The sequence below is a fragment of the Ruditapes philippinarum genome, unplaced genomic scaffold (genome assembly GCF_026571515.1).
Source record: "Ruditapes philippinarum isolate M1 unplaced genomic scaffold, ASM2657151v2 ctg10947_1_1_1_1, whole genome shotgun sequence".
Taxonomy (NCBI): Eukaryota; Metazoa; Mollusca; class Bivalvia; order Venerida; family Veneridae; genus Ruditapes; species Ruditapes philippinarum.
In genome coordinates, this window is record NW_026862716.1 from 1 (window position 1) to 18668 (window position 18668).

Genomic DNA, 18668 nt, shown 5'->3' on the forward strand with positions numbered 1-18668 from the left:
ACATACGTTCATTCTCCTGTTTCAAAAAAATGTGTTAACTTTCTATTTGACTCCCTTTAGTGTGTAATCAGATGTGCATTCTTGACAGAATATCATATACAAAAGGGCCAAGTTGGAATACATTCTTGCCAGAAGTCTGAGAAATATTTGAATGAAATGTTCTCACAGAAGAAGAATTTGCTACTCTAAATTTTGACCATGGCCCTGAAGTGTTGTTTTAAATGAATGACAAAGATTTTACAATAAAAAGCAATTTGTTTTTTAAAATTTTAATTCTAAAATGTTTCTGATACATGTATGTTTTAAACTATCTAAATTTACCATACCATAAATAGTCATAGGGACTTAACCATTTTTGAATTCCTAACAAATTATTGTCAGCTCCATATTGGAAAGTAAATGGGTTTTGATTCATTTTCTCAAGTAATTCTTCCTGTTTATTTAAGGCTTCAAGAGATTCACGTGACACTATTCTTGCTTTGAACGGCAACATGTCCACCACAGCTTGTAGGATAGGCTTTACCTCCGCAAACTCCAGGTGGCCGCCCATTTCAAAAAGTATTCGTCTCGCTCTTATTGGTATGGCGTAATATTTTGGTGTGTTCCTTCCACCACCCATTCTCACACCTAGCCCTTTTTTGGGCACTGCTTGCCAAGGTGCATCGATTCTCCAATGAGCAAATGTTTTTTTATCGTCCATTTTTCTTATAGTTAACAGACGCATGTTGTCCACATGCATTGGTTTCAACCGTCCCCCTTGCATAGCCTATAATATTGAAAAATATGTTATTGAAATATTGGAAAAATAAGAAATTAATATACATGTACTAAAAAAAAAACAAGAGCACTGCTAATATAGTCATACTAATCATATACAAATGCTAATTCTTCTTGGAAGACAAAAATTTATTTAAATTAATTTTTTTGAAACGGTTTGTGTAAATTTCATACCATTCACTTCATAAGACCAAATAACTAAACAAGAGCTGTCAGTAGGACAGCATGCTGAAATGTTCTCAGTGTTTGATAGTAAAACAAGAGCCGGGATAGTTTAGAACTTTCTAACTTCAAAAAGGGTCATAAATCTGTCAAAATATAAATAATAAATGAAGCATTCTAGAAATGGATCCAACATTAATTTCATATGTATACAGTTTGCTGTATCATATCTGGACAACTGCTGTATGAAGTAAATGTTGAAATATTTTTAGCAGGCCCCTCACCGCTGTGGGTTCGAATCCTGACAGAGACTTCGGATTCTTTCATGTGAAGAAGCTATCCAGTTAGCTTACGGAATATTGATGGTTCTACTTAAGTTCCCATTCGTGCTTGAAATAATGCACGGAAGGTCTTCCTCCACCAGTAAAGCTGGAACATCGCCATTATGATCTATAATGTGTTGGTGTGATGTAAAACCCAATCCAAAAAACAAACAAACAAAATTTTTAGCAGTAAACTGTTTAACTTATTTTATGTCTTTATCTGAAATGCCTTCTGACAATAATTTAACCGGCCACACAACTTCAAATCCAACGTCTTAGATATCTGTGACTGTCAATTCATTTAAGAACTGACTATGTGAAACTTTAAGAAAATAACCTATAAGGTAAAGATGAAAAAGACAAACAAACAAGCAATTATTATGCTCCCAGGATTATTTTGTTTTATACAGGTCCATATAAAAATATAAAAAAAATTCAAAAATCCCTTATCTAATATCAGCCTTTGTAAAGTATCCCATGATGATAACTCCTTAGAAGTTTGGTCAAAATCAGCTGTATGGTTTAGGAGAGAGATGTTGGCAATTTCTCGAAAAATAAATGTGAATAATGACATGTGCTTGGACACGCCATCATAACATCTCACCTCTGAGCACTCTGTACCTAAGTGAGCTATCGAAGAATGTCAACAGTAGCACAAGTGAACATATAAGACTGTACCATAACAAAATCTCCATGATGTCACTCTCAGATGTTACTTACAACTGACATCATGCCAATTGTCATGTATGCAAAAAAAAAGATTTTTTGAAAATTTCTGAATTTTGAAAACCATCAAGAAACTGATCTCACCTGTATAGCATAGTCTCCATAGAGTATTCTATTATGAGTTAATTCAGGTCCACGCATCAAGTTTATTCGTTTCTGCATAGGTTGAGCACTTTTATAGGTCCCTGGTACATTCTCTGGAGTTTTCTCCAACATTTTAAACCTTCGTTTCTCCGGATAAATAACATCTTAAAAAGAATATAAAGTGTTTTTTTATGTTTAACTGATGACATAAAACGATTCTTTAGCATTTTACTCTTCACCACTCTAAACATTTTAAATGGACAACTCTATCTTTCAATCTAGACAAAACCATTGTTTGTTTTTAGGTAAAACTTCAAAATGATATTATATGATTACGAATATCAAACAGTGGAGACTATGATAAGAAAAACACGGTTGTGCCGACTGATCTTAGTTTGCAATAGTTTCATGGATTCAGCTGAAACCATCAGTAAAGCTGTTTTGTCACCATATGACCTCTATTACTGTGTAGGTGACTTAAGTAGATACCTTAAAAAGTAACAAAGTTATAATATTTCTTAAAGAAAATCCTAAGTTCAAAGAGAGATAAATCTGTAATAAATACTTCAAGAGTTATGAACATTGTCACATAAAATATAATTGATTATAAGGAATAAGTATTTGAAGTTTGAGGTAGATACCTTTAAAACTAAAAAAGTATAGTAAAAAAAACATTTTTCTAGTAAAAAATCTAAGTTGATGGGGAGATAATTCTGCATATTGGTGCTAGAGTTATGAACCTTGTCACATAAGATGTGGATGATGATAAGGTACATTTATTTAAAGTATGAAGTTGATTCCCTTTAGAAATAAATAAGTTACAGTAAAAAATAATATTTTCTAAAGAAAATTCTAAGTTCAAGGGGAGATAAATCTGAAATATTGGTGCTTGAGTTATGAACCTTGTCACATAAGATGGGATGATGATAAGGTACATATATTTGAAAGTATGAGGTTGATCCCTTAAGAAATAAAGAAGTAACAGTAAAAAATAGAATTTTTTAAGGAAAATTCTAAGTTCAAGGGGAGATAAATCTGAAAATATTGGTGCTAGAGTTATGAACCTTGTCACATAAGATGTGGTTGATGATAAGGAACATATATTTGATGTTTGAAGTTGATACCTTAAGAAATGACAAAGTTATAGTGAAAAATATTTTACTGCACCAAAACTTTAATCTGAAATCTGGACGCGGACGCCGGGGCGAGTACGACAGCTCTCCATATACTTCGTATAGTCGAGCTAAAAATAGCAGATATTTGACACTGGTACTGTCTGGGCTGTATGATATGACTGGATGCTCAGTTCATTAAATATCAATGACAATATCAACAACAATCTTTTTAATACTGAAACTTAATGACAAGTCCAAAGCATACGTTTAATCTAGAGTATAATGCTAAAAATAGCAACACAATAATGTGTTCTTTCTTAAAGAATAATCCAACAGTGAAAATAACTATAAACATAAATATTTAGCCTGTTACACGAGAACAAGAATTAAAATATTTAAGCAAGAAACTGTTTAACTCTTGGAAATATGTACATGTATTTATAAATTCAAGACAATAATAGTAGCTTACGATCATAATTTGGAGGTTTTCTCAATTTCATAATACTGGCAGCCTGCACAAAAACTTGCGGGTCGATTCCTGTAAAGTTTATATATAAAACAAATAATAATACATTATTTCTCTAGGAAAATGAACTTATGAAAATTAAGAATTAAAGATAAAGTAGGAAACTGATTATACAAACTTCTCCCTTATATGAGCTGAGGGAAAAGTGACTCTTTCATAAAATTTTGGCTTAGATAGAGCTGTATGATAGTAAAATTATAATGGAAACTGATATGTGAATTTATGATAGTTTGCTACAGAATGTTCTTTCAAAGTGTTCTAAAATACAGTAACTCTCAAGGACAAAAACCCTCCCGGACAAAAGCCCTCCCATCCAAAAATGACATGGCGGACAAAAGCCCTCCCTTGAAAATTACAGGGCGGACAAAAGCCCTCCCATGAAAATGACAGGGTGGACAAAAGCCCTCCCATAAAATGACAGGGCGGACAAAAGCCCTCCAGCAGCATATACATATATGTACATGTGCGTTGAATAGTTTGTATTTTCTTTTCAATGCACTCAACATATTAAAATTGTAATCATGAATATTTTTGTTTCCCATTGGCTCAAGCATGTTTGTATAAGCTTGAGCACATTTCTGACGGGCATCGGAATAATAATGCTAAAATCTGTTAGTACATATTTATTCACGTAAATATTAAAGGATAAATCCCATGTGCAGTTAAGATTAATAGAGTAATAAATGATGAAAAGAAGTTTAATTTAACTAAAATTTTAAACTATAACCAAGACATTTATAAGGTGCCTTGTAATGTGTCAATTACCTTGTTAAACATTTCAGAAAAGTATATTCAGAATGAAAGGTGGTTCTAGCTCAAACACATACTTAGGCCAATTGAAAACAACAACAATATATATTTTAAAGCTTTAAATTGTTGAGTGCATTGAAAAAAAAACAGGTATTTAACATACATATATTTTTTGTTACGGGAGGGCTTTTGTCTGCCCAGTCATTTTCACGGGAGGACTTTTGTCCGCCCTGTCATTTCCACAGAAGGGCTTTTGCCTGCCCTTTCATTTTCACGGTACGGCTTTTGTCCTTGTCATTTTTGGACGGGAGGGCTTTTGTCCGGGAGGGCTTTTGTCCGTTTCCCTCTTTAACCAACTACTAAATCTAGTCATCCTTGAGAAATAATTAGAGTGTAAATTTTTCATAAGATATGCTCATTTATTATTACAAAATTTATGCTCAGTCTTGTTTTAAAACCATTTCATGACATGGATAAACAATTTCAGTCATAAACTTTGTTTGATTCAATTTCCACTTTGGTCTAAATTTCATAGCTGTACATCAAAGGACAAGAAAGTAGGTCACTTTGTCAAATTATCAACTGATATCCAAGTATAAAGGTCCCTTCATCAAAATCTAGGTCAGGTGATATCAAAGGATAAAATAAAAAAATATATATTAATTTGACCTTGACTGTCAAGGTCTCTTAAGATTAAGGTCACATCTGAATTTATTCAATATGTTTGTTTGGTAGAAAATCTTATTTTGTCCAAGTATAACTCAAATATAATCAAAAAGTATAACAATAACAAAATTATGACAGTTTAACCAAAATTCAAAAATTTGAACTGGACAGTCAAGGTCATTTAAAAGACAAGGTCACATCTGAATGATTCAATATGTTTGTTTGATAGAAAGTCTTGTTTTGTCCAAGTATAACTCAAATCCATAATTAAATACAATTTAATCAAAATTCAATAATTTGACCTTGACAGTCAAGTTCATTTAATTACCAAGTTACATGTACAGGCAATTATAGCAAAATTCAGTGAAAACTCAATAATCTAACCTTCAAAAGTCAAGGTCATTAAAGAGCCAAGGTCAATTTGAGTTTGACATACATGAAGGTCTTATCCTAAAGAATGTTATGTTTTATTTTAATAACATGAAGTCAATCCATTCATTAATAACAAAGTTATAACCAGTTATAGCAAATAAGAAAATTTCAATAATTCAGTTATTTATCATAAGTGAAGGTCAAGGTCTGTCTGGTTTACCTGATGGACTATCCTAGAAGATTGTTGTGTTAAAGTTTGAATTGAAGATAATCCATTCAAAAACAACAAAGTTATAGCCATTATAATATACAAAATCAGCAAACATCAAGCAAAAATTAGATATTTGACCTTGTAGGTCTAGATCATTTATGAATGAAGGTCAAGTTTAGTCTGGTCTACTTTAAAGTCTTGTCCCAAGGGTTGTTATGATTATATATGAAGACAATACACTAACAACTTAAAAAGTAATAATCAACGTTAATGTTTTGGAAATGGCAAATAGAGATACCTCTAGAATTATTTAAAAAAAAAAAAATGATAATTTTATTTCTATGTTATTTATATAAAAATATATTTTGAAAATCTATCGTGGGACTGAATTGACCCGCTAGAAATAAAGTGGGCCAGATTGACCTAAACTTTGCGGCCAGACCGACTTGGGACCGGGTTGACGACAGAAATAAACTTAAACAATGCGATCCCTCAGCTTACGATCGTGTGTGTAGTCAACATTTTGCAAATGGTTTTGATTTGATCTCAATCACATTTTTGAATCTTGAAAAATTCATGTGTCAATGAACAGGCTGGTGAAAATGCTGATGGGGCTTAGACATAACTAGAAATGTGTCCATAGGACACGGGTGCCCCCACCGCGCCACTGTTCTGTCAATCTTATGACTCTAGGGCAAATATTTTTCGAAAACTAAAAATCTTTTTACTAAGTAAAGGGCAAGAACTTTACAATAACTGAATAAATATCCAAGCAAACCCCAAGTTGAAAATTGCAAATTTATACTACTGTAAGTCAAGGGCAATAACTCTAACAAAACTGAAAAAAAATCCACATGCAAAGTCCCAGGTTCATAGCTTCACAGTGATGTGAATTATAATTTCTGTAATTTAGTGATGTTGATCATTATTCCTGTAAAGTTGGTCGATTCTCAAGCACTCAAGGAACAAATAACAACATAATGAAACAGTTTTTACTAAGTCAAGGGAAATAACTCTACAAATACTGGATAAATCCACAGGCGAAACCCCAGGAGCAAAACTAAATTTGCTGAGCAACCTTCCCATAAGGTTAAATGACTCTATGTCAAATCCTTTTTGAGTTACATGCGACACAAGTTGAAAATTGCAAAATTTTACCAAGTCAAGGGAAATAACTCTAAAAATACTAAAAATATCCAGACAAAAATACCCAGGTGCACAACTTCACATGGTGATCAACATTCCTGTAAAGTTTCATGACTCTAGGTCAAATACTTTTTGAGTTACGTGCGACACAAAAGAGAACGGACGGACGGAAGGACGGACGTTCTAACAGGAGAGTAATTATGTGGCTACTCTATTGTTCTCTCTATTGTTCTTTTTAGCCACACAAAAGAAAATAGCCAAATAAAAGCATTACAGAATGAATGACATCAAAGAGAAAGAACAGTTACCTGTTGTCCCTCTAGCCACATAATTACTCTCCTGTGAGTGCGGACGGATGGACGGACAAGGGTAAATCTAAATGCCCGCCACTAATGTGGGGGCACAAAAATATCATATTTCTAGAAAAATAATTAATAAGTTTCTTTCTCACTTTTTTGTTTATTAAGCATTGATATATGATACAAATCAAAATCAAAATATTTTGGTTATCTTTTATTTTATTAGAATTATTTCTCTTTTTTTACCATTTTCTGGAAACAAAATATTTGAAGTTCATAAAAATTATATTGTAATACAAAATTCTAAATAGAAATGTGTCCAACACCTTCATTTTGCTCTAGATTATTGCGCCAATACCTTTATTCTATATATTTAGATTAAATATTCTGTTTCTGGCATTTATGTTTTGACAATTCTTTGACACTGAACATTTTACTTTGAAGTTTTCTCTGAAAACTAAATGAAATGATTGCTGACAGGTATTGGCACAATGAATTAGAGTATAAAGAAGTTATTTAACCTATTATGTTTTACATTTTGCATACATAACATACTTTTCAAGGACTTCAAAAACTAGAACTATCACTAAATGTGATTAATACCCACACAAGACTGCTTCAGAAATGAGGATGTTACTAGAAACAGAATACCTTGTAAAAGAATCGAAATATAGAGTTATGGTTGTGGGCAATTAAAGATAGTTGTGGTTCTTATATGTTGCATTTCCTTTCAATGTGGTTGGCAATTGATGAAGTTTAATTGAATTACTCTGTAATAAGTCCAGAAAGACAAAGATAAGGAACAAAGGGCAATAACTCTATAAATACTGAAGATAGAGTTATAGTTCTTGTGCACTGCACTTCCTCTTATTGTGCTTGACCATTGTATGAAGTTGTTTTGAATTCCAACCAGTACATTTTAAGTTATGCTCCTGACAAGGAAAAGTATCAAAGGGCAGTAACTCTGTATTTTGTCAAAATGGAGTTAGGGCTCTTGTGCACTGCACTTCCTTTTAATGTCCTTGACAACTGTATGAAGTTGTATTGAATTCCAACAGTAGTTTTCAAGTTATGCTCTGGACAAGGAAAAGTAACAAAGGGCAATAACTCTGTAATTAGTCAAGATGGAGTTATGGTTCTTGTGCACTGCACTTTGTCTCAATGTGCTTGACCATTGTACGAAGTTATATTGAATTCAGTGATTTTTTTCAGTTTTGGGGGAAGGGGGTCAGTGCCCATTGGATGGGGAAAAATAGCGCGTAAATGCCAAAAAAGGGGAATTTTCAGTGTTATTAATATTCAATAAAAAGACTAAAAATACATGATTTTTTAACAATCCTATAAAATAAATAAAACAACTAATTGAAATTAGTTAACAACTTTATTAACTGAGTGACTTCAGTTCAGTTTGATTCTTGTTTGGGTTTATTTTTTTGAGGGTGGGGAATTTTCGCAATTTCATGGGGAAAAATATATATTCCCAGAGGTGGGGAAAGGGGCCGAATATCGCTGAATATTTTGACCAAAAAAAACACTGGAATTCCAACCATTAGTCTTCAAGTTATGGTCCAGACAAAAAAGGCAATGGAAAAGTAACAAAGGGCAATAACTCTGTAATTACTTTAGATAGAGTTATGGTTCTTGTGCAATGCACTTCCCCTTATTGTGTTTGACAATTGTATGAAGTTGTTTTTAATTCCAACCAGTAGTTTTCAAGCTATGCCCCGGACAAGGAAAAGTAACAAAGGGCAATAACTCTGTAATTAGTCAAGATAGAGTTATGGTTCTTATACACTGCACTTCCTTTCAATGTGCTTAACCATTGTATGTAGTTATATTGAATTCCAACCATTAGTCTTCAAGTTATGGTCCGGATAAAAAAATCAATGGAAAAGTAACAAAGGGCAATAACTCTGTAATTACTTTGGATAGAGTTATGGTTCTTGTGCACTGCACTTTCCCTTATTGTGTTTGACAATTGTATGAAGTTGTTTTGAATTCCAACCAGTTGTTTTCAAGTTATGCCCCGGACAAGGAAAAGTAACAAAGGGCAATAACTCTGTAATAAGTCAAGATAGAGTTATAGTTCTTATGCACTGCACTTCCTCTCAATGTGCTTGACCATTGTATGAAGTTATAATTGAATTCAAACTATTAGTCTTCAAGTTATGGTTCCAGACAAAAAAAAGCAATGGAAAAACAACAAAGGGCAATAACTCTGTAATTACTTTAGATAGGGTTATGGTTCTTGTGCACTGCACTTCCCCTTATTGTGTTTGACAATTGTATGAAGTTGTTTTGAATTCCAACCAGTAGTTTTCAAGTTATGTCCCGGACAAGGAAAAGTAACAAAAGGCAATAACTCTGTAATTAGTCAAGATAGAGTTATGGTTCTTGTGCACTGCACTTCCTCTCAATGTGCTTGACCATTGTATGTAGTTATATTGAATTCAAACTATTAGTCTTCAAGTTATGGTCCAGACAAAGAAAAAAGCAATGGAAAAGCAACAAAGAGCAATAACTCTGTAATTACTTTAGATAGAGTTATGGTTCTTGTGCACTGCACTTCCCCTTATTGTATTGACAATTGTATGAAGTTGTTTTGAATTCCAACCAGTAATTTTCAAGTTATGCCCCGGACAAGGAAAAGTGACAAAGGGCAATAACTCTGTAATTAGTCAAGATAGAGTTATGGTTCTTGTGCACTGCACTTCCTCTCAATGTGCTTGACCATTGTATGTAGTTATATTGAATTCCAACCATTAGTCTTCAAGTTATGCTCCAGACAAGGAAAATGCAACGGACCGTCTGGAACCGACCGACCCACCGACCACACCGGTGACTCCTATACCCCCCCCCCCCCCAACTTCGCTTTTAGGGTATAATTATGTGTTATAAAAACATGAAAAAAGGGAAATAAATCTCACAAAAGTGCGGCTGCACAAAATACCCAAATACACCCAAATAAAGCAATATTTATTTTTGTTTGTATAAAATATAGATTATAATGAGAAATAAATAAATATTTATAAAATAATATGACTTAGCCTGCTATAACTTTCATTCATTCCGTTGAAATGGGCAGTTAAGATGTTGTAAGAAAATAAAGTTGTGACATTTGCTTATCTACTATATAGGTTATTTATGAATATAATCAAGATATGATATTTGTTGTCTACACTTACATTTTTAAGGTGTAATTATGTTGAAATTTCATATCATATACAAGTGTCCATGATATTTTTTTTTAAATTAATAGCTTTAATGGGGTACATCACAGATTTATATTACATATACTGTATTTTGGTTCAAAACACAATGATAGGAAAATGTTTTCTTGCTGATCAGACTGGCATTTCCGTGAGTTTTACCCATGCCGGAAATTTCATCTGGCATGGGGGGTGCCAGATGAGTCGCGTGCTGCACAATGCCACGCTTAGGATGACGTCATTTTACCGTTATGAATAAAGTTGTAATTCATACGCTGTTGTAAAAAAGTAGTTACGGTTGTTATGATATAAATTAATATTAATTTCCATTGAAATGAAAGATAAAGAATTTAAAATAGAATGGAATATAGTAGAATATGCAAGAAAAAATATCTGACATATTGTTGCGGTTCTGATAGGAATATCCGTCCCTCGGTCACCCACCCATAGGTGGGTCACCTCGGGACGGATATTCCTATCCGAACCGCAAAATATGACAGATATTATTATAATTATATCTTAGTGAAAGTGTATACTGTATTCATGATTAAAACAGCACTTTTTTTAGCATAAAACATTTATTTCTAGTATAATTGGGCAATATTTGTGTATATTTAGGCAATATTTGGGCAATATTTGGGTATATTTGGGTGTATTTGGGTATTTCGTGCTGCCCCAAAAGTGATAGTAGCAAAATATTTTTCTTTCTGTTAATGTCAAATATTATTCTCAATAAACAAACAAAGTTTAAAAGAAATATCTTTATCTATTTTCTAGAAATATGATTTTTTTTATGACATAAGCTCGATCGGGCATTTTCACCAGCCTGATGAATACGATTCCAAGCCGTCAGCTTTCTAAATTGCCTGTGTACTGGTTGGGGACCACCAAAACCGGACAACCACCACCCGGACAGCCCCGAAAGTGCAAACTAGTCAAATCGGCCCCAAGTCAAATCGGCCCAAAAATTAGTCAAATCTGCCACACAACAATTTTAAAAAGTCATATCGGCCCCAAAACTAGTCAAATCGGCCCCGAAACTAGTCAAATGGGCCTTAAACTTATTTGTTGGTTATTGAAATTGATGGATAATTGTATAGGCTCTGGAAGTGATGTGTGGAAAAGGTAGGAGGCAGTCACTTGTGATGCAGGGTTCGTACAGACATCCAATGCCAAAATTCAAGGACTTTTTTAGCACTATTTAAGCACGTTTTCCCATTTTTCAAGCATATTTGTTTCACATATACCGACACAATCTTCAACCTATGATGGATAGTTTGTTCACCATTTTTTGTTAAATACACATTTTCTAAAATTATAGAAGAACAACTAAGGGCGCATCAAGTACAGATTAGTTCAAAACAACTGCAATTTGTCCACTTACTGTTACCTTGAGTAAATATTTCATTGATTTTGATACTAAATTGGATCTTTTTTTTATTTTGTTAACTGTTGATTTTTATCAAAACTATGTCATTCTGTGATTCAAACATTTTCAAGCACATTTTTAGCAAATTTAAGCACTTTTTAAGCACTTTGCAAGAGAGTAATCAAATTCAAGGACTTTTAAGCACTATTTTACATTTTTAAGCACTTTTTAAGAAAGAGACTCAAATTTAAGCACTTTTTAAGACTGTACGAACCCTGTGATGCTTGTGACAGATGACAACATAGGAAGTGTAATATTGGTGAGTTACTTTAATTGACAAAACTTATCAGGAGTAATAATATTGCCATTACATTTGAAAATATTTCATCATGACTAGCATGTTTAAATACTTAAAAATAATGGTGAATTAATTGCCATAGTAAAATAAATAAAAACATTTTTATTTCTATATTCAATTTTTTTAAAGATTAGTTTTTAATTTAAATTATAGTTAATTAATTTGTTTGTTTATTTCATTTTACGAATTTTCCCAACAGTATTTCAGTCATATAAGCGGAGTTAATTAATAAAAATAAATAGATTAATGAAAATAAATAGAGATGCAATGCTGCTGGATTAACGAATGTGTGATGCAATTAACGGTACATATGTAATTAAGTGTGAACAACGTGCTTCCTGATTAAACGTTACAGTGTTCAAACCTAATTTGATTTGTCGCACATGAGTGGATATAGAGCACGCAGATAATATAGATATGTAACATATATGAATGCAAAATTTGAGATTTAATGGATGACCATCATATTGAATTTATCATAAAATGATTTCTTGGTGCATGCATTATCATAAATATACATGTATATGGATGTTGTGATGATGGGTGTTAAGCCCCAGTCAGAAATAAAGTATATGTTCTGTTCTTTTATGATTATTTTGTCCGAAAAAAAATACGTATTTATAGTGATATCCATCCAATTAAAGAGTGAGACGTTTAATCAGGTAGCATGTTGTTCATACTTGATTGCTTTAAATCAGCTGTTTATTAGTTACACGTGTCCGACACACCTGGATATATTTTTTATCAATCTAAATAAAAAAACATGAACAAATTGACTCTTAAACATTTAACTGTAGTTTATTAATGGATAACATATTTTTATACATATTCTTGTAAGATACTACAAACGTTTTCTTTCATAAAAAATATGGGGACATTAAAAACATAATGATGATACTAAAGAACAGAAAAATAAGGCGACATTAAATATTGATCAATATATTTTTACAAGTAATTATTAATAACCTGATGAAGGGTATATCTTACCCGAAACCGGTAGTGATATTAAACATATAAACCGACCTGGTGTTTTTGATGTGATGTTCCCCCCTCCCAATCTTTTAACCTAAAGTAATTATTAAGTTTAAAGATGATAATATCTATGAAAAGTAACGATAATTTTTTTACATTCCAGGTCATATGTTGACAAGCCGCCATCAGCATCACCAATGCCAGATATGCAACGAAAGACTTACCGATCTATTTTTGTGTGTAATACTTAAGTGACATAAAGACCATTTCTTTCAGGGATACGGACGGACAAAAGCCCCCCCCCCCCCCGGACGAAAGCACCCCCATCTAAAAATGACAAGGTGGACAAAAGCCCCCCATGAAATTTACACATAGGACAAAAGCCCCCCCCCCCGCCCATCAAAAATACAGGTAGGGCAAAAATTTCATCATTCACTCATGACATGGGCGTCTTCATTTAATATGCATCAGCTACTGTATCATTATTTCAAACAGTCAACTTTATATAAACATTCGAAAGATACGTATCCTCCAGATCCACATAACCGAGATAACCAAAATTCAGCATATCCGAAAATCTGTATATCCGAAAACACATTATATTGACTGCTTATGTTTCCTGTCAAGATAGAATTCCTAAATACCTAAATATATTCTTATAGACACTGAGAAAAATAAAATTTCAAAATGTCATACCTAAGAGACGAGTATATTTTTGTAACGCTTGCATTTTCTGTATTTCATGCGACCTTTGCAGCCTCAAGTTTTGGACGTACGTCAAGGCGGACCGTGGGACAGGACGGACCGTATCAGGGGGACCGTAATAAACTATGTTTTGACGGGGCGAACCATATTTTGGGACAAGGCGGACCGTGACTCGAGACGAGGCGGACCATGTATATTTTCAAATTAAATATAGCTATTTAATTTTCTATATATATTTCGGCATAATTATCATCCTAAACACGTCGTATATAAAGGTCATATGATGGATAAGCAATCCAGCGGTTGCTGGTAGGCCTCAACCACTAACAATATTAATTAATGGGTCTTTTGGACAAAGTCATAAACAAGAGGCCCATGATGGCCCTGAAATCGCTCACCTGTATATAGACACTTGGGGCAGGGCTCGATCATTTTAACCCAGGGGCTTTTTTGAACCAACTTGTTAGACACCCATTAGACGATGTTTCATGATAAATATCTAAGCTCTAGCTCTTTGGGGTTCTTTAAAAGAAGATTAATTAAGTTTTTACTATAGACATAAAAGGAAAATCAGACCCCCGGGGTGGGGCCATTTTAACCCTGGGGCTTTTATTTGAACAAATTTGGTAGACACTCGCTAGAAGATGTTTTATAATTAATATCTAAGCTTTATCTCTATGGGTTATCTAAAAGAAGATTTTTTAAGTTTTTACTATAGACATATAAGGAAAATCAGTACTCCCCGAGTGGGGTCAATTTTGATCCTAGGGCTTTAATTTGAACAAACTTGGTAGACACTCACCAGAAGATGTTTCATGCATAATATCTAAGCTCTAACTCTTTGGGTTTTAAAAAAGAAGATTTTTTAAGTTTTTACTATATACATATAAGGAAAGTCAATGACCCTCTGGGGTGGGGTTAATATTGACCCCATGGCTTTTATTTGAACTAACTTGATAGACACTCACTAGAAGATGGTTCATGCCAAATATTTCTCTAGCTCTTTCGGTTTTTTAAAAGAAGATTTTTTTAGTTTTTACTATAAACATATGAGGAAAATCAATGACCCCCCTGGGCGGAGCCAATTTTGACCCCAGGGCTTTTATTTGAACAAACTTGGTAGACACTCATCAGACAATGTTTCATGCCAAATATCTAAGCTCTAGCTCTTTTGTTTTAAAAAGAAGATTTTTTAAGTTTTTACTGTATGTATACAGTATAAGGAAAATCAATGAGCCTCCTGAGGCCGGGCCAATTTTGACCCCAGGGGTTTTGTTTGAACAAACTTGATAGACACTCACTAGAAGATGTTTCATGCCAAATATCTAAGCTCTACCTTTTTGGGTTTTTTTAAAAGAAGATATTTTAAGTTTTTTCTTTCGGTTGCCATGGCAACCAGAGTTCTATGGAATTAAATTCTTTGAACAATATTTAAAGGTGACCACCAAAGGACCATTCCTGTGAAGTTTGGATAAAATTGGTTTAGCGGTTTATGAGGAGATGTTGTTTAAAGTTTATGGACGACGGACGGACAGACGCCAGATGAAAAGTGATCACAAAATCGCGCCATGTCACTTTGTGACAGGTGAGCTAAAAAAGAGCTGTCGGTAGGACAGCAACGCTCGACTATTCTTAGTGCTTGATAGTAAAAAAAATGCCTGATACAGTTACCTCCTCCTGTTTACAGGTTGGGGTCATGATGTTGAACAAGTGTGCAAAGTTTCAAAGCCATATGTCAATGGACTTTGAAAATATTTGAACTATTACAAAAACTTTAACGTAAATTCTAAGTCGAAAAAGGGGCATAATTCTGTCAAAATGCTTGATAGAGTTACCTCCTCCTGTCTACAGGTTGGGGTCATGATGGTGAACAAGTGTGCAAAGTTTCAAAGCCATATGTCAATGGACTTTGAAAATATTTGAACTATTACAAAAACTTTAACATAAGTGGTTACGCCGACGTCGACGCCGACGCTCGGGTGACTGCAATAGCTCTACTTATTCTTATCGAATAGTCGAGCTAAAAAGAGTTCCCATGTATAAGTGCTGTATGCAGAACATGTAACCAGGGACACCTCAGGACAGGGAAATCTGCTGTAAGCACTACCTGGAAAATAAAGTTATAGGTGTTGCAGATGCAAATGCAAAGTAAATACAATGACAGGAAAAACATTTTTGAAGGTCCTGACATCATCACAGTTCAATAAAAAGCTATGAAAATTCTCCTTTTATTATTGTATTATGGTAGTTTTTGATGGTTACTTTTTATCAACATAAACCATTCACTATAGGAAATGCTAGGTCCAAAAGGTAAATGTTATTGATAATAATTGTTTAAATATCTATTATCAAGATTATGTAACTTCCTTGTTGTTCTAAGATTAAAAATCTAGTCTATAAAATTAAAATTTACAAAGGCCACAAAGCTTTGATAATTGGGAAAGTATTTGAAGGTTTTGTGTAAAACAGTTTAATGTGCTACTTTATTACCCTCGAGTTACAACTGCATATACGGCTGCTTGCCCCTCACTGAGGATCAATTCACGTAAGGAAGCTTTAAAGCTAGCTTAAGTAATGTTGGTCGTTCTACTCAGGGGCCAGAAATAATACAGAGAAGGGCACCTAAGGTGTTCCTCCACCAGTCACCATACTACCTGTACTATGTTAGTGTGAAGTAACCCCCTCTCCCTCCTCAAACTTCCTTTGTCAATTAAACTAGCATTTAATTGGTTATGGATTATTGCTGGCCTTTCTAATGACTTGCATCTGCCACCAAATATAGAGCTAGGCTAACCTGAACATCAATACAGGTTGACAACAGATTTACACTGACAAATATTGAACTTTACTATCTATATCAAAATATCTTTTATTAACAAATTATTGATTGCTCCAATTTCAAAGCAGGGCAAATTCATTGTAAAAATTCAGGGGTGTAAGGGTTAAAACTAATTTTGAAAAATATTATCTGATAATGTCTCATATCTGAATATCAATATCAATCCCCTTCAGTCTTGATTCAAATTTAATTACTTCCTAATTGATTTATAATTAAATTTAGGGAAAGATGTTGCCTCAAAAATTGTTTGAACATTTTGGATTACATCTCTTTAAACATAATGGCTGAATGTGTTCCTGGTAGAAGTTTATCTGATAACATTAAATCAGGAAAAATGTGTGATGATTCTAGAAAATTGAAGACCTATCAGCAACTGCATGATAGTGATATGCTGAAGATAAATGATTCAAAATGTTGGTGTGAAGTTTGTCCAAAGCACGAAGGTGAGGTAATGAGATTTTATTGTAAAACACATGACACTATTGCCTGCACCTTTTGTGTAGTTCAAGAACATAGACAGTGTGACAATATATGCACTTTGGCTGAAATTGTGAATGTGGCAGAATGTTCTGATAAATACAAAGTTCTATGTGATGCCATTGAAGATTTGAAGCTAGATCTTTCTGATCAGATTGAAGGTATCAATGAATCTAAGAGAATTGTTATCCTTGATAGAGAAAAGGCAGTCAGTAAAATTGATGAATTTCAGATAAAAATACTGCAGAAACTTCAACTGCTTCGACTTCAAGTAGAAAAAGAAGCCAAAGAAATAGAAAGAAAAGAAACAGTCAAGTTAAATGAAGTTCTTACAACAGCAAATAAAGTAATGGAACTTGTTGAAGACTTGGACAAAGAGATGAAAGATCATGAAGAAATGAACCAATGTCAACATCAGTTTATTGCTGTGAAGAAAGCAGAAGAAGAACTTGGGGATTTGAAGAAAATGTCAAAAAACTTGAAAACAAGAAACAAACTGGAAAGATTCAGTTTTGTTGAAAATGATGTTTTGTCAAAAATGATACAAAAGGTTGAAAAGTTTGGAGAACTTCAAACTTGTAATGCTGACAAATCAAATCAAAGGTTGCAAAGTCTTTTGGTACATTTATATAGATAGAGAGAAAGTCTTTGACATTTGAACATGTAGTGATTGATTGGTAAAAACAATAATATTCATGCAGTTATTTATTTTGTGCTTTACAATATTTGAGTTTTATGAGTGAATTAAAATCCATATCACTCACAATATGTCAGCAAACTGAGCAAAAAACATATATCGACATAAACCTCAATTTCAATGCAATATCGACCTGGATTTCGCTTTTCTGATCAAGTAGGGCAAAGTGGAAATATTTTTCATGAAATTTTCGCCCGACTTCGCCCCAAACGCAGTCCCTGATATGTTTTATATCAATTAAAATACAATAATCAACAAATACACTTTCTAAAATTTCAATTCAACTTGTTATTTTTGCAAGATTAAAAGGCAGATATAAAATTCTCAAAGGAACACGCTGGTAACAATTAGGTTTGTCCAGCTGTACAAGTGTTATTTTAAATTGTAATGAAAATGTTCAACATCATGCAAACTTTTCTGATGTAGAAAGAACTCGAGTCCTATGTGAAGTATTAAAGTCACTTGTGGGGAAAAGAACCATTCAACTATTTTCATTTCTTTTCATAATTTAATTCATTATGTTTATTGCATATACAGTGATCACAAAAATGAATCAATGATATGATGTAAAATTAAAATCAAGAAAAATAATATACATGACAAATTCATAGCAAAGTTATATGTACAATTAACATTTCAGAGGTACTTTGTTTTTTTCTTCCAAATTGACATTTTCTGATATAAAATTGGTTGTATGTTGTATGGCTCACACAGTCTTTAATTTACTTACAATTTTTTTTTTATTTTTTATTTTTTTTTTACATTTATCAAATGAAATAATGTTATCAATGAAAATGTATTAGATAATACATGCTAACTCTTTGCGACTATTGTCTGATAAGATAAATTGTTTAATATGTGACATTAAATGTACTGTAAAAATCC

At 33.1% G+C, this 18668-nt stretch overlaps 2 protein-coding genes across 2 annotated transcripts; one reads left to right on the forward strand and one right to left on the reverse strand.

Moving 5' to 3' along the window:
* Positions 1-253: 253 nt before the first annotated feature.
* Positions 254-13882, reverse strand: LOC132719994 (large ribosomal subunit protein uL16m-like). Its single transcript, XM_060703969.1, has 4 exons — positions 13762-13882; positions 3657-3725; positions 2073-2236; positions 254-766 (listed from the first exon to the last, which is right to left on the reverse strand). The coding sequence occupies exons 1-4, from the start codon at positions 13793-13795 to the stop codon at positions 308-310; spliced, it is 726 nt and encodes a 241-aa protein (XP_060559952.1). The 5' UTR covers positions 13796-13882; the 3' UTR covers positions 254-307.
* A 3007-nt stretch (positions 13883-16889) lies between these two features.
* LOC132719996 (tripartite motif-containing protein 2-like) lies at positions 16890-17723 on the forward strand. Its single transcript, XM_060703971.1, has one exon. It carries the CDS (start codon positions 16890-16892, stop codon positions 17721-17723), a length of 834 nt encoding a protein of 277 aa, XP_060559954.1.
* The last annotated feature ends 945 nt before the right edge of the window (positions 17724-18668 follow it).

What these genes read in the sequence shown, in the direction of transcription:
- LOC132719996 (XM_060703971.1), top strand. Translation starts at nt 16,890, where the DNA reads ATGGCTGAATGTGTTCCTGGTAGAAGTTTATCTGATAACATTAAATCA.
- LOC132719994 (XM_060703969.1), bottom strand. Translation starts at nt 13,795, where the DNA reads ATGCAAGCGTTACAAAAATATACTCGTCTCTTAG. An exon ending in AAAACCTCCAAATTATGATC is followed by an intron (nt 2,237 to 3,656) that starts GTAAGCTACTAT and finishes ATTCTTTTTAAG; the next exon opens with ATGTTATTTATCCGGAGAAA. An exon ending in ATGGAGACTATGCTATACAG is followed by an intron (nt 767 to 2,072) that starts GTGAGATCAGTT and finishes TCAATATTATAG; the next exon opens with GCTATGCAAGGGGGACGGTT.